The sequence below is a fragment of the Lactuca saligna genome, chromosome 4, assembly GCF_052625555.1.
Source record: "Lactuca saligna cultivar CGN05327 chromosome 4, ASM5262555v1, whole genome shotgun sequence".
Taxonomy (NCBI): Eukaryota; Viridiplantae; Streptophyta; class Magnoliopsida; order Asterales; family Asteraceae; genus Lactuca; species Lactuca saligna.
This window is the reverse complement of record NC_136420.1, coordinates 219,229,242-219,243,738: the sequence shown is the minus strand read 5'-3', so window position 1 is coordinate 219,243,738 and position 14,497 is coordinate 219,229,242. Positions and strand designations below refer to the sequence as shown.

Below are 14,497 nucleotides of genomic sequence, written 5' to 3'. Positions count from 1 at the left end.
ACCTGCTCCAACTCAACTGCCAAAATGTGTCATACAATAACTAGTCATTACCCCCAAAGTTAACCCTGGTCAACTTGAGTCAAGGTCAAGTCAACAGCCCATGTTGACTCCAAGTCGTCGAGTACATATAGTGACTCGCCGAGCTTCCCGGGATATAGTCCACTCGCCGAGTCACCGGGGTGACTCGTCGAGCTCTTAAGGTTTTGATTGATAATCTAAGGCCACTAGTCAGGTTTTCCTTTTCCAACTCGACAAGTCCAGATGCATCTAACAGTTGGGGAAATCTTAACCGACTCACCAAGTTGTTCCTTCAACTCGTCGAGTCTACGACAACCTTCATCGGGCTCGCCGAGTTGTTCATCCAACTCGTCGAGTCCATGCCTATCTTCATATGGCTCGCCGAGTCAACCCTTGCGACTCGCCGAGTCCCTACAGTCCTTAAGCTATACAGACTCTTTTAAGCCATGCAGTGCTTCCAAATTACATATCCAAGCTTCTAAGGCATGCTTTTCATGTAAAGTTGTAAACTTTAAGTGCATGCATGGCTAAAAAGGTTCTTAATGGCGAAATCCAATCTCTCATTGGGGTTCACACTCAAGAAAGGCTTCACTCCAGGCCAAGCCTTGAGCTTTATAACTCTAGAACCCAATGAGGGTCCAGATCTGAAGTTACAACTTCAGATCTAGCTCATATCCCACATAACCTCTCCATCAAGCCATAAAAACCCTAGATCTCAACCACAAGAGGTCTAGAAGGGAAATGAAGGGAATATGGCGACTGAATACTTTCAATAATGATGATCTGAGGTAGATTTTCGATTCATTGCTCCTAGCCCCTTGCCCTCCAAGCTCTTCTCCTCAAAGATCCACTCACCAAGGCTTAAAAACACACAAGGAAGAAGCACCACACATATTAGGGTTTTCTGAGACTCCCAGGGACTGTGAAGAATCCAAGAGAGGCTTATGATTCCTTAAATAGGGTGCACAACCCTGAAATTTAGGGTTTCATCTGCCAGCTCCTACTTGTCGAGTCCCCTTTTGGACTCGGCGAGTAGGTCATTAAACTTCACGGACCAACCCACTACTACTCGACGAGTAGGGAGACCAACTCGTCGAGTAGGTATAAAAACTCAATAGATTCAATATTATTAATACATGAGAATCGGGACGTTACAACTTCTTCATTCAATGTCCGTTGTCGTCTGTCTTTTTACTGTTGTACTAATATTGACGAGACCTTCGATTCTCGTTTAGGTTGTGTCGGCTAACTATCGCTCGATCTTTATTTCATGTTTTTAGCTTTCTACTATTATTCTGAAACTTAGAAAAATCATAACTTCCTCATACGAAGTCAGATTTAGATGTTCTTTTTATGAAGATTCTCGGTTTACGAGTACTACAACTCTCATTTAGATCACTAGGGGCATCTCCAACCTACCCATAAACTCCATTTCTTTCCCCATTCTTCTCCAACCCACCTCATTTCCACCTCCATTTTTGGAGATATGAATAGTATTCCCCCATATACGGGGGAATACTATTCATATCTCCAAAAATGGAGGTGAAGTTTGGTTGCCAATTTTAGTCCCTCTCATTTTTATTTTATACATTTCTAGTTTTTTTTATCTACTAATTATAATTTAAATGCAATATTTAATATTTATAATATCACCTTATATACTAATTTATATTAATTAATCATAAATATAGAGTTTAATATATATTTGTTAAAATCTAATTAGTAGAGGGGTGTATTTGAAAATATATATAAGTTATAAAAATATAATCTTCTAAGAATATACTTTTTGAGGTAAAAAACGGGGTAGAAAATGAAGTATGGTTTCAGATGAAACACTATTTACCCAATTTTTTACTCTATTTATGGGGGAAAAATGGAGATGGGTTGGATATGGTCTAAGGCTAAAAGGTAGTTTATCGAAAACTCACTTTTTACGCTAAATAGTGTTGTACCAGTTTTGTCGCAAAACTTTAAAAATTCATAACTTCTTCGTTATAACTCAGATTCCGATGAGGTTTTCGCCTAAATGTTTCTAACGAGATTCTTTACAACTTTCAATAATAAAATTTTACTTATTTCAAATTTAAATATTTGACTTTTGACTGGAATTTCATAAGACTTCCAATATTTTATGAGTGATTCTAAACATAGTTTTACTTCAAATCTCGTAAAAACTATCTGTTAGAACTCAACACTCAATATCATATAATATTTCATAATATTATTTATTTTAAGCTAATAAGCTTTACAAAACACGATAACTAAACGTGTATGTTACACAATGCTTTCACCTTTAAGAGTTCAAAACACACACCAACTCACACTCTCACACAAAACTAGGGTTTGGGACGTTTCTGGGACATGGAGGCTAAGAATGACGAGGGAAAATGAGCCATAAGTATAGCCCACAACCCTAAATATTAGGGTTTTCTCCTGACATAAGTACGCCCAGCATACACAAATGTATGCCCAACATACTTAGGCGTGCCTAGTACGCTCATCGTACCCTTATGTATGCTCAACGTACTCCTTCCTGATCCAAAGTTGCAACTTTGGCCCTTAGACTTGTCCTGGATCGACACTTCCAACCCCAAGGACTACAAATGCCAAAAGAATAACAAGAGAGAGGATTCAGAAATACCTGAAAAGTTCGAGATGTTACAATTGGAGAGCTCACTAAGCTTTATGCTTACATTTTGTAGACTGATGTTATGCAGGTTGTTCGTGAGAAAAGCTTGGTTGGACTGTACACATGCATCGAAGATATTCATTTTCGTGGTTTTGGATTTTGACTTTGATAATGTATGGTTTTTAATCAACAAATGTACGCAATGGTTTGTTATAAGGTTTTAAATGGGTTAATTTCTTTATAACAAATGAAAATCTCTTGTAATTTTTGGGATGTTACAGTCGATTTTGTGTCTATGGGCATCATCTCCTAACAATAGCAATGTGCATTAGTGTTTTACGCGTTGCGTAAATCACATGGGCGATTTTAGTTAGGTGTCCGGTGTGGCACCGACAACACCTAACATTCCCATAGGTTTTGGATATTTTTTTGAATTTTTTTCTATTTATTGTGCAACTATGTAAATAACCTATCAACTACGTAAAAGAAAAAAAATGAGGAAGACAAGGTCCAAAGTAAATGCGTAGGAGGTTTGGGGACATTTGCTTTCTATGATTCTCGACATAAACAGGTTCACAAATGGAAAACCTGTGTCTGCTAATGCTGCAACGAGATGCAGGGGAAGAAGACACAAACTTTTAAAAATTGTCAGTTTTGGTGTCTTAGGTTCAGTCCATTGGCAACTTATACCCTAAATTCAAAATATCCATTCAAAACTGATTTCGGAAATTTGCACAAACCCCCCCATAGACTTATAAATCCTAATTAATTAAGTAAATTGATTTTTTATTATTATTATTATTATTATTATTATTATTATAATTATTATTATTATTATTATTATTATTATTATTATTATTATGCCTTATTTATTTAATTACTTAGTTTGTCAAAATTATAAAACTTAGTTTTTTTAATTATATAATTTCTCCTAAAAATATATCAACCATATTTTGAAACAATTAAACGGGACGTTACAAAATAAGATGCTATAAATACTATAAATATAAAAAAGAGGTGAAAATGAAATGATTTATTAAACAAAGTAATAAGAGTGTGTTGCTATTAACATAACTACAACACAACTACAAAGTTTATTAATAGCAACATACTTTTATATTATGTTTGACCAGAATTTTTTTTTTGGCAACACCTACTATCGGTTCCTGCGTCCGCCCCTGGTAAATCAATAACTACGTGTCGCGTAATTGTTGCAACTTAACACTTAACTAAAAATTTCTATTTCACCAATGGTCACCAAATACATAATACATAATATCTAATAGCATATACTCAATTTCAAAAGATCACAACAACATTTATCAACATAATTCACAAGACAAATGTTTAAATCTCACAACATTCATAAAAATGACCTAAATACCCTTATGGTCAAAATAACATTCTAACACGAATAATAGTTTACAAAAACATGCATTACATCTTGTACATTCCAAAAGTCCTTTCCAAAAATCATCGTTTATTACCTGTCTCATCTTTGACTTCTTAAAACTTATTCACTAATAAATCAGGAAAAAATCCAACTCAGATAAAAAATAAGCTTGTATTTTCTGGCAGCATTGAGATGTTCTTTAAGATTGCTCCTTTCCCTTAGTAGACCTGAGATAATTTCACCCCCCTTTACTCTTGCAAAGCATTAGAATCGTCTTCCAGAGTAAAGGTTTGTCCATGCAGTTGCGGTGAAGGCATTGCTTCCACAAGAACATATCACCATTCACCAATACTACTTTTACTTAGGCAAGGAGCAAAGAACACATAATTTTTTCTGAAGAACATAGTAGAGGGGAATAAGTACAAAGGAGTGAGGTGAAGGAGACTGTTGCTTGGGTTCGAGTCTTTATATTAAATGACTAAAATGCCCCTCATGCGAGAGGACATGATGAGCATGAACATTAATTGAGCCATCCAAACAATAACATATAGGACTAACATATAATATAGGGATGAATGAGTAATCCAAACCGCAGTAGGGACTATGTTTGAGAAAATAAAGAATACAAGACCAAAACTTCAAAATTGTACCAACCGTAAGGACCACTTCCGGAATTTAATCATACAAAAACGATGTTCATGAAACCCAAATTATAAGTTCTATATATATCAGATGTCTCAGCAGAAAATCCTAATTAAGTTTCCCTACCCGCCGCATTAGCCATGAGGACAGGTAAGCCGACGGTGACGCCCTCAGTGCTCGAGAAAGTCGTACACCTCTGGATACAAGAAACCTACGGTGATTCAATTCCATCTGTCGACCAAATTGTGGAAAGCTTTCGCGAAGATTATCCCGAATACAAACGCTATAAGCTCCAACGTTTCACCAGAATGGTGAGACAATTTCTAAATTCGAGCAGCAGCAATCGAAAACAGAAATCAAGCAGAAAGGATGAGGAGAGCCGATTTATATTCAAATACGATGATGATGAAGATGACAACACGTCGCAGTCGTTGCTCAGTCCAGTCCGCAAGAAAGTGAAGAAGTTTCATAATAGAGAGCAGAGACTGCAGATGGCCGAGACGAAGCAGGCTGATCAAAGACAAATTGAGCTGAAATCGTCCTTAAAATCGTCTTCTTCTGATGATGGGGAAGTAGAAGGAGAAGAAGATAGAAGTGCGGTTTCGACAGTTGATGATAAAGTTTGTAGCATGTTTGAACCGGAGTTTGACTTAACGAAGTCGATGCTCCGAACTAAATACAGCGGGTCAAAACTTGTTGGGAAAGTCGATGCTGTTGATTTAATGACAATAGATAGAGTTGTTAAGCCGGTGGGAAAAGCTAAGAACAACATATCAAATAATAATGATGATGATTTTGATCTTAATGGAAAGACAAATAATGAGGGTGTTGATGCCAATGGAAGATACTGTGGGCCGATGTTTAAGGACCTTGGCGGTATGGATATTGTGTTGAATGAGTTGAAGAAGAGGGTGATTATTCCTTTATTAAATCCAGAGCTACCTCTTTGGCTTGGAGTTAGGCCGACTCTTGGCATTTTGTTACACGGGCCGCCAAGATGTGGAAAGACTACACTAGCTCGTGCCATTGCTAATGAGACTGGATTTCCATTATTTGAAATTTCAGCCACTGAGTTGGTCACTGGTACATCAGGTAACACTCCTTCCTTTTTGATAAAAACATTCTTCTTTTTATTCTCATTTTGACTAGTTTAAGTTTTTTTATGTGATGGTTAATTTGCTTTCAAAATTTTGTCATGGTTTTTCCAGTTCAAGAGAATTTATATGTTTTGCACGACCATTTTTTATATTGGGACATTTTACTTGGAAAATTATGCCCATTATAGCAAGGGGTAACCTGTCTACCCAGGCTTATAATTACATGCCAAGTTAAAATGTTTCTATACTTTAAATCAAATATATTTACAAGTAAATATTTTTGCATGAATAAACCAAAGATTACCATTTCATGTTTACACTGTTTTAATCAGTGCTTATAAATTATTATTTCATCATATCCTAGTTTTTAACAGCTAATCTATGCTAACAAAACTCTGTTGGTTACTAATTGCTACAATGTATATATTTTTCAAATTACAATGTGGAAATTAAAATTATTTTGAAAGTTGAATTTAATAATAGAAAACAAAAGTACAATACCATAATAAGGAAAAAAATGGAAAGTACATTGCTATTTCTTGCATTTAATGCCAGGGATATCCTGATAGATGTATAATTCTTTTTCTCTTGTAAGAATTTCAGGTGCATCAGAAGAGAACATACGAGAGTTATTTTCAAAAGCATACAGAAAAACACCATCTATAGTTTTCATTGATGAAATTGAGGTAATTGCTTCAAAAAGAGAAAATCTTCAAAGGGAAATGGAACGCCGGATAGTGACGCAGTTAATGGTATGCATGGATCAGTCCCACAGAGTTGCAAAAAATCCAGAAACTTGCGATAACAAACCAGGATACGTCTTAGTAATTGGTACTACTAACAGGCCTGATGCTCTTGACCCTGCATTGAGAAGGCCCGGAAGATTTGACCATGAGATCAATTTAGGTGTCCCAAACGAAATTGCTAGATTCCAGATTCTTAAAGTTCGTACACGTGATTTGACAGTGGAAGGTGATTTTGATCTACTGAAAATTGCTAGGATGACCCCAGGGTTTGTTGCTGCTGATTTAGAAGGGTTGGTGAATGAAGCTGGGAATATTGCTATGGAGAGAATCATAGATGAAAGAGAGTTGGAACTTTCTAAAGAAAGTGAGGAAAATGAAAATTGGTGTAGGAAGGCGTGGACTGTTGAAGAGTTGAAGAGATTTAGCGTCAAAATGTTGGATATGGAGCTGGCAGTCAAACGTGTTCAGTCGTCTTCTAAAAGAGAAGGGTTTTCTAGCATTCCAAATGTTAAATGGGAAGATGTTGGGGGTCTTGATAAATTGAGATGGGAGTTCGACCGTCACATAGTTAGGCGTATAAAATATCCTGATGAGTACGAGGTAAATCTTTGATTCTTATGTTAGTACTCTTGTTTGTTAATCTGAAAAAAGCCTTTGTTCATACAACTTATGTTTTCAGAAATATGGAGCTGATTTGGAGACTGGTTTTTTGCTCTATGGACCGCCTGGTTGTGGGAAAACGTTAATTGCCAAAGCGGTTGCTAATGAAGCAGGAGCAAATTTTATACACATTAAGGTTTTTTCACTACATATACATGATATTTTTTTTGCTTGTGATGCTTTTCTTCATTATTTATGATATGTATATCTATTTTTTATTGTCAAGGGTCCCGAGCTTCTGAACAAATATGTTGGTGAGAGTGAATTGGCAGTTCGGACGATATTTAGTCGAGCGAGGACGTGTTCTCCATGCATACTGTTCTTCGATGAGGTTTTCTTTTCTGAGAATTCTTTCCTTTTTTACGATTAAATTGGGATTTCAAAATTGAAAAGGCTGATATTGAAGTTTTTGGGATTTTTAATTAATTGTTGATGCTATGTTTATTGCAGGTGGATGCTCTAACAACAAAGCGTGGAAAGGAAGGGGGATGGGTCGTTGAGCGACTTCTCAATCAGGTCATTTTTGTTTATTGTTTGAACAAAGACTCTTTTTTGGAATGAAAGAATGGCCTTAATGCTGCATTTAGTGAAAAATCCCCCCCCCCCCCCCCCCCCTTTTTAATAAGCTTAATTGTATAAGCACATCTGGATAGAATGACTTAACGGGTTAAGCCTAAATACCTGGCTTTAATGTTAAGAGTAGCTGATTCCTATTTGTGTCCTTATTTTTTCCTCATTGTTAGAATTAATGAATATTGTGAGAATTCTTTGCTGGATGGTAAGCGTACAACTAGATTTCTTAATACTGACATCATTACCCATTCAACCATTCAACCATACAACTAGATTTCTTAATAGAAAAAACAGCCACCAACTCTTGTCCCCATTTAGTCCATTAAGTTAAAATGCAACAGAACCTTCGTGACCAGGAGATGTAAAAGAATTTTTACATTTGCAGCTTTTGGTGGAGCTAGATGGTGCTGACCAACGAAAGGGTGTTTACGTAATTGGTGCCACCAACAGGTGACAAATCATCTTTTTTTATACAATATACACAAATCAGTTTATTCACGAGTAATGACAAATGATTTTTTACATGATTTTAGGCCGGAGGTGATGGACCAGGCACTCTTAAGACCTGGAAGATTTGGGAAACTTTTGTATGTCCCTCTGCCAAATGAAAATGAACGTGGGTTGATCTTGAAAGCTCTTGGTAGGAATAAGCCACTAGATGCTGATGTCGACTTAATTGCTATTGGCCGGAGTCAGGCTTGTGCAAATTTTAGTGGAGCCGATCTTTGTGCCTTGGTACGTATCGATACACATGACAATCACAAGCTGTCACAAATATTCAAATAACTGTTAACTGCAATGATGAGTTTTTTGGTATGTTAATTAAAATGATAAAATAATTTTGATCCATTTAACTATTTTTATTTCAAATTAAAAACTATTCTAATCATTCTCTATTTCATCACATAAACATTAACATTTAATTTGATGTCCAATATAATAAAGTTATATTTTGTTTACACTTTACAAGTTCAAAATATTACAGGCTAATTATTTTTTCTGTTTTTTTACTATTGCATTCTACTACCATTTTTTGTGTTAGGGCATTGTACATTGAAATCTACCCACTATTGGTTTAAAGGTAGCAGGCTACCCATTCCTAAAATGGGTATCATATTAATAAGATATAATTTTAGAGTACAAGCAGCAAATAGAAGAAATGAAAAGCACAATGTGACAATGACATAATAATTTGTTTTCTTGGGAAGTACACCGCTCATCTTTCATGTAGCCATAAAATAGATTTTTCTGTATTTTTGTATCTTTCTTTTTACAAGTGCTACAGATGAAATTTCCAGTGTTGCGAATCATAGAGAAATAGGCAAGCTCAAGAAATAGCAATGTGCTTTCATTGATTTGGTTATTATAAGAACTTAGCTGAAAGTATACTGTTGTTAAATTATTATTATTATTATTATTATTGGTCTTGATAAGAAGTAAAACTGAAAGTAAACACACATAAATGAAAGTTTGCTGTTATTTCTTGCATTCAACCTTTAAAAATGCATCAATGCCAAGTTTATGAGGCTTTTTGTCAAAAATTTCAGATAAATGAAGCTGCCATGGCTGCAGTTGAAGAGAAATTCAAGAAAATTGAAGCTGCAAAAGCTACTACTGGTGAACCACAAAGCTCTGTAGGTGGCTTGCAAGATTCTATTAAAGCTGAACATTTTGAGCGAGTATGGGGAATAATCTCGCCTTCTGTCTCAGCTAAGGTATGATCTGTGGTCTGTCTTGTAAATTATGCAATGTATAAATTGTACACTGATCTACTTCTTATATGGGTGATTCTTGTTGCAGCAAAACGATTATCACCGACGTGTGTCAGAGAGCTTTGGAGCATCATGAACGGGTTCAGGGAATCTTATTTATTTATTTATTTATCAGAGCTACTCAATAATATAATTTTAATTATTATTTTATTTACTCCATTAAGTTTTAACAATGTATTAATGTAATGCATTTTTTTGGTTGATCGGGCTATTGAAATAGAAAATTTAGAAAATCTAATGGTTAAGAATGAATGTGGAATTATTTAGGGATGGCATATCGAACTATCATTTTGTGTTTTTGTCTGATACAACACGAAAAACTTTTATGCATGCGTACACAGACATGATATTGTGTTTGTTATTGTAACTAACACAAAAAAACGAAAACATAACAATGATAAATTAAACTAAAAAATAGTTTATTTAATTAAATAATTAATCATATTATCATATCTAATGCTAAAAACTCAGAAAACATGACATAGATATCATATGAATTCAAATTTCAGTAAATCGCAACCCAATTAATTAATTAGAAAATTATACACCCGCCTTGTTTCGTTTCTTTTCATCAATTCATGATTTGATTTATTTTTCTTAATATAATAATGTTTTATATAATATAATTTTACTTCTTTAGATAATTTAAATACTTTTGTTGTTAATACCTATTACTCATTTATATATATATATATATATATATATATATATATATATATATATATATATATATATATATATATATATATATATATATATATATATAGGTTCAGGTTCATTTGATACCATTCTAATTTTGTGAGACCGTGAGATCAAATCTAAAAATAATTTTAAAATGCAAAATAAATGGAAAAATCAAAGAATTCTTTTTTTAAATATTATTTTCGGAACTTGAATTAACTAAAAAAAATATAAAAAAATATAAAAAAAATAAAAAAAAAATTCCGTCTTATGAAAAATACGTGAAATATTCTAAATAGAATATTACACAGATATATTCTAAAAAATAATTTTAAAATGCAAAATAAATGGAAAATTCTAAAAATTCTTCTTTTAAATATTATTTTCGGAACTTGAATTAACTAAAAAAAATAAAAATAAAAATAAAAAAAATTCTATTTTTTTTGAAAAATACTTGAAATATTCTAAATAGAATATTACACTGTACATATTCTAAAAATAATGTTAACATGCAAAATAAATGGAAAAATCAAAAAATTCTTTTTTTAAATATTATTTTCGGAACATGAATTAACTAAAAAAATAAAAAATAAAAAAAAATGCGTCTCACGGTCTCACAAAATATAGGTGGTCTCAAATGAACCTAACCCTATATATATATATATATATATATATATATATATATATATATATATATATATATATATATATATATATATATATATATATATATATATATATGAATTTGATCCATCCACTTAACAAATTTAGTGTTTTCCTTTTCTACCCTTTAAAACCGCCTTCCTTTAATATGTTTCTTTCTCTTATTTTTAAATTATGTATCATATTGTAGTTTTGTTTTTTATACTTAGAAACCATGCGTCCATTTCTCAATTCGAGTTGTAATTGGTCTTATTCTTACTTTTAGTTTATATATATATATATATATATATATATATATATATATATATATATATATATATATATATATATATATATATATATATATATATATATATATATATAAAATAAAGTTATTTAAATAAAAAATCATGTAGATGTGATACTAACACCACACGACATATATCATATTCGGTTAAAACTCACATAGATATGTAATCTAAGTTGGTATCGTCGTCACAGATAATAGCAATCACTAGGAATGAAAGTAGTGCGGTTATTTTGCGATATGGTTTCATTTTTAAAATGGATTGGTGCTGTTATTTTTAAAAAATATAGTTCAGTGTTTGGCCTTAGTTTTAGACTCTAAAAACATCTTATTTATTGAGTGAAATACATGCCTCTAAACATAAGATATCAAAACATTAAGTATCAAAAAAATTAAGTATTTCCGGTTTTAGACCCACAAAACCGGGTCTCACCTGGAATAGAACCGGAGCCGGTTCTATATATCGGTCCGATTACCGATTCTACTAAATTCCCCTAACCGGTTTCTGAGTTTTCCGGGTTCAAGTCCATCCAAGCAGAGTAAGGACCCACTTTCATCTCATTGACAGGGTGGTGGTGACGGCGGTGACAGAGGTGGTAGCGGACGAGAGAGAGGGGAGGTCGTGGATTCATAAATGAATATGAGTAAATTGATATTCACTTATGAATAATACCTCTCCCTCGTCACACCGGTACGACAGAATGTTTTGCGAAAAGATATAAATGAGTGGTAGATACTGATTTTCTCATTTTCAACAATTTTTTAATTTTTTAATTGAACCTACCTTTCTAGATATATATATATATATATATATATATATATATATATATATATATATATATATATATATATATATATATATATATATATATATATATATATATATATATATAATAAAATGAAAGTAAAAATAAAACCAATTACAATGATGGACATTGGTTTCTAAGTAGAAAAATCAAAACTAAAATAGGATACAAAATCAAAATGAGGAAAAAAAATCATGCTAAAGGAACGGTGGTTATAAAGGGTAGAAAAGGAAAACCATAAATTTGTTAAGTGGATGGATCAAAAGAAGTGGAAATATCACGTGTGTATATATATATATATATATATATATATATATATATATATATATATATATATATATATATATATATATATATATATATATATATATATATATATATATATATATATATATATATATAGCCTAGTAAGTGTTCGACAAAAAGATGTGATATAAGAGGAAGATAATAGTGAAAATTTAAATATATTGAATATAAATCAAGTTAAGGATTGAAGTTTAACAATATCATAATGAATATATCAAACAAAACGACGTATTATTATGAGTTTGGGTACCTAAGTTTATATACCCTTAATGGTATATTCACTTTTCCCATATATATATATATATATATATATATATATATATATATATATATATATATATATATATATATATATATATATATATATGGGAAAAGTGAATATACCCTTAAGGGTATATAAACTTAGGTACCCAAACTCATAATAATACGTCGTTTTGTTTGATATATTCATTATGATATTGTTAAACTTCAATCCTTAACTTGATTTATATTCAATATTTTTAAATTTTCACTATTATCTTCCTCTTATATCACATCTTTTTGTCGAACACTTACTAGGCTATATATATTATTGTTGAAAATGACAATTATGTAAGAGGAAGATAAATATGAAATTTATAAAAATCTTTGAAGTAATTCAAGTTAGAAGTTAAATTATAAGAACATTGGACAGTTACAATGTCTATATACGATACAAAACGATGTAGTATGGTGAGTTTAGATAACTAAGCTTATATACCCTTAAGGGTATATTCACTTTTCCATATATATATATATATATATATATATATATATATATATATATATATATATATATATATATATATATATATATATATATATATATAAAAGGTAAGTTTATTATGTACTAAAATTGTATGGATATAGGAATCATTGTGGACTAATCATTTTAGTTATTTTAAGAAAATGATTAATAAATATTTTTGAATTAAAAATAATTAAAAAATACCATCTAATTTCATTGTAAGAGTATTTTAGTTAATTGCCATAAATTTAAAAAAGAAAATTCACGGATTTTAGGGAATAATTAATTCTCTTTAACTATAAAAAATTGATTTTTCTAGATAATAATTCTATTAATTCAGACATTCTAACATAATGTGCTTATGATTATCTTGAAGAAAAAAACATTATATTCAGACAGAAGACTATAAGCACATATTATCAAGACCAATAATTTTTAACAAATACATATTTTTATATTAAACGAATAATATTTTAGAATCAGTAATTATATTCATTTTTAAACTATACAACCATGAACATAAATTACAATCATTGTTGAAATCTCTTGCAAAAAACAATCGTCATTCTTGAAACAAACTCTATTCACCTTCTTGACATCTAAGCCACTTCAAAATACGCTAGCTTTCCGTAATATTGACATTTTATGAGATTAACATTCTGTTAGAATCGTATTGCATGAGAATGACTTTATACAAGGAGCTGCAGAAGGAAATAAACTCAAGGATGGTAAGTAATCCCTAGGTAAAACTTGAAACATCTAAAAAGCATAAGAAATAAGAATCATGATAAAAATTAAGCCAATTGCAATAGAACCCTTGCAAAATCATTCTTATGTGATTATACCGGAAATACAAATCTAGCAGAATCATTCTTATGTGATTCTGCAAGAATATAATACTCTTTACACATTATTCAAATAGAAGAATACATTAGATGCAAAGTATTCTGAAAGATTGAAACAGTTATAGATGAAAATAACACCTAATGATGAGGTAAGAAAGTTATTCTCATGGAATTAGCTTAATTAAGTTAAAGGGAATACACTATGGAATGCATTCAAATTTCACAAAAATAAAACCATTTTAAAACCCTTTTATATATTACAAAAAATAAATAAAAAAACAGTAAAACAAAATAATCATCTTCTTTCATTTTCAACCAACAAAAAACCATAAGATTACCAAATGTCATTTTAGCTTCAAATGGTTAGAAATGAACCAAATTATTGAGTTGTGTAATCACGTGGTGCTTTTCCAGACGTGGCACTAGGCTGAAGTTGTATGTCATAATGAGAAAGAGTAACATGGTTATTAGCAGTAATGGCGGAAGAAGGAAAGAATCTTCGAGCATTATACCACTAGGTCAAAAATGGAAGGTAATGAGCAACAAACAAGCACCACAGATCTTGCAGGAACTGCTTGGAATAACCTTCGTTACATAAGTTATAACATGATATA

At 31.6% G+C, this 14,497-nt stretch overlaps 1 protein-coding gene across 1 annotated transcript; it reads left to right on the top strand.

The window, feature by feature from the left end:
• The first annotated feature begins 4,776 nt into the window (after positions 1-4,776).
• LOC145043334 (cell division control protein 48 homolog C-like) lies at positions 4,777-9,763 on the top strand. The gene is made up of 9 exons (XM_078991964.1): positions 4,777-5,774; positions 6,383-7,125; positions 7,205-7,321; positions 7,412-7,516; positions 7,636-7,701; positions 8,144-8,208; positions 8,292-8,493; positions 9,306-9,473; positions 9,559-9,763. The coding sequence occupies exons 1-9, from the start codon at positions 4,823-4,825 to the stop codon at positions 9,604-9,606; spliced, it is 2,466 nt and encodes an 821-aa protein (XP_078848090.1). The 5' UTR covers positions 4,777-4,822; the 3' UTR covers positions 9,607-9,763.
• Positions 9,764-14,497: the final 4,734 nt, after the last annotated feature.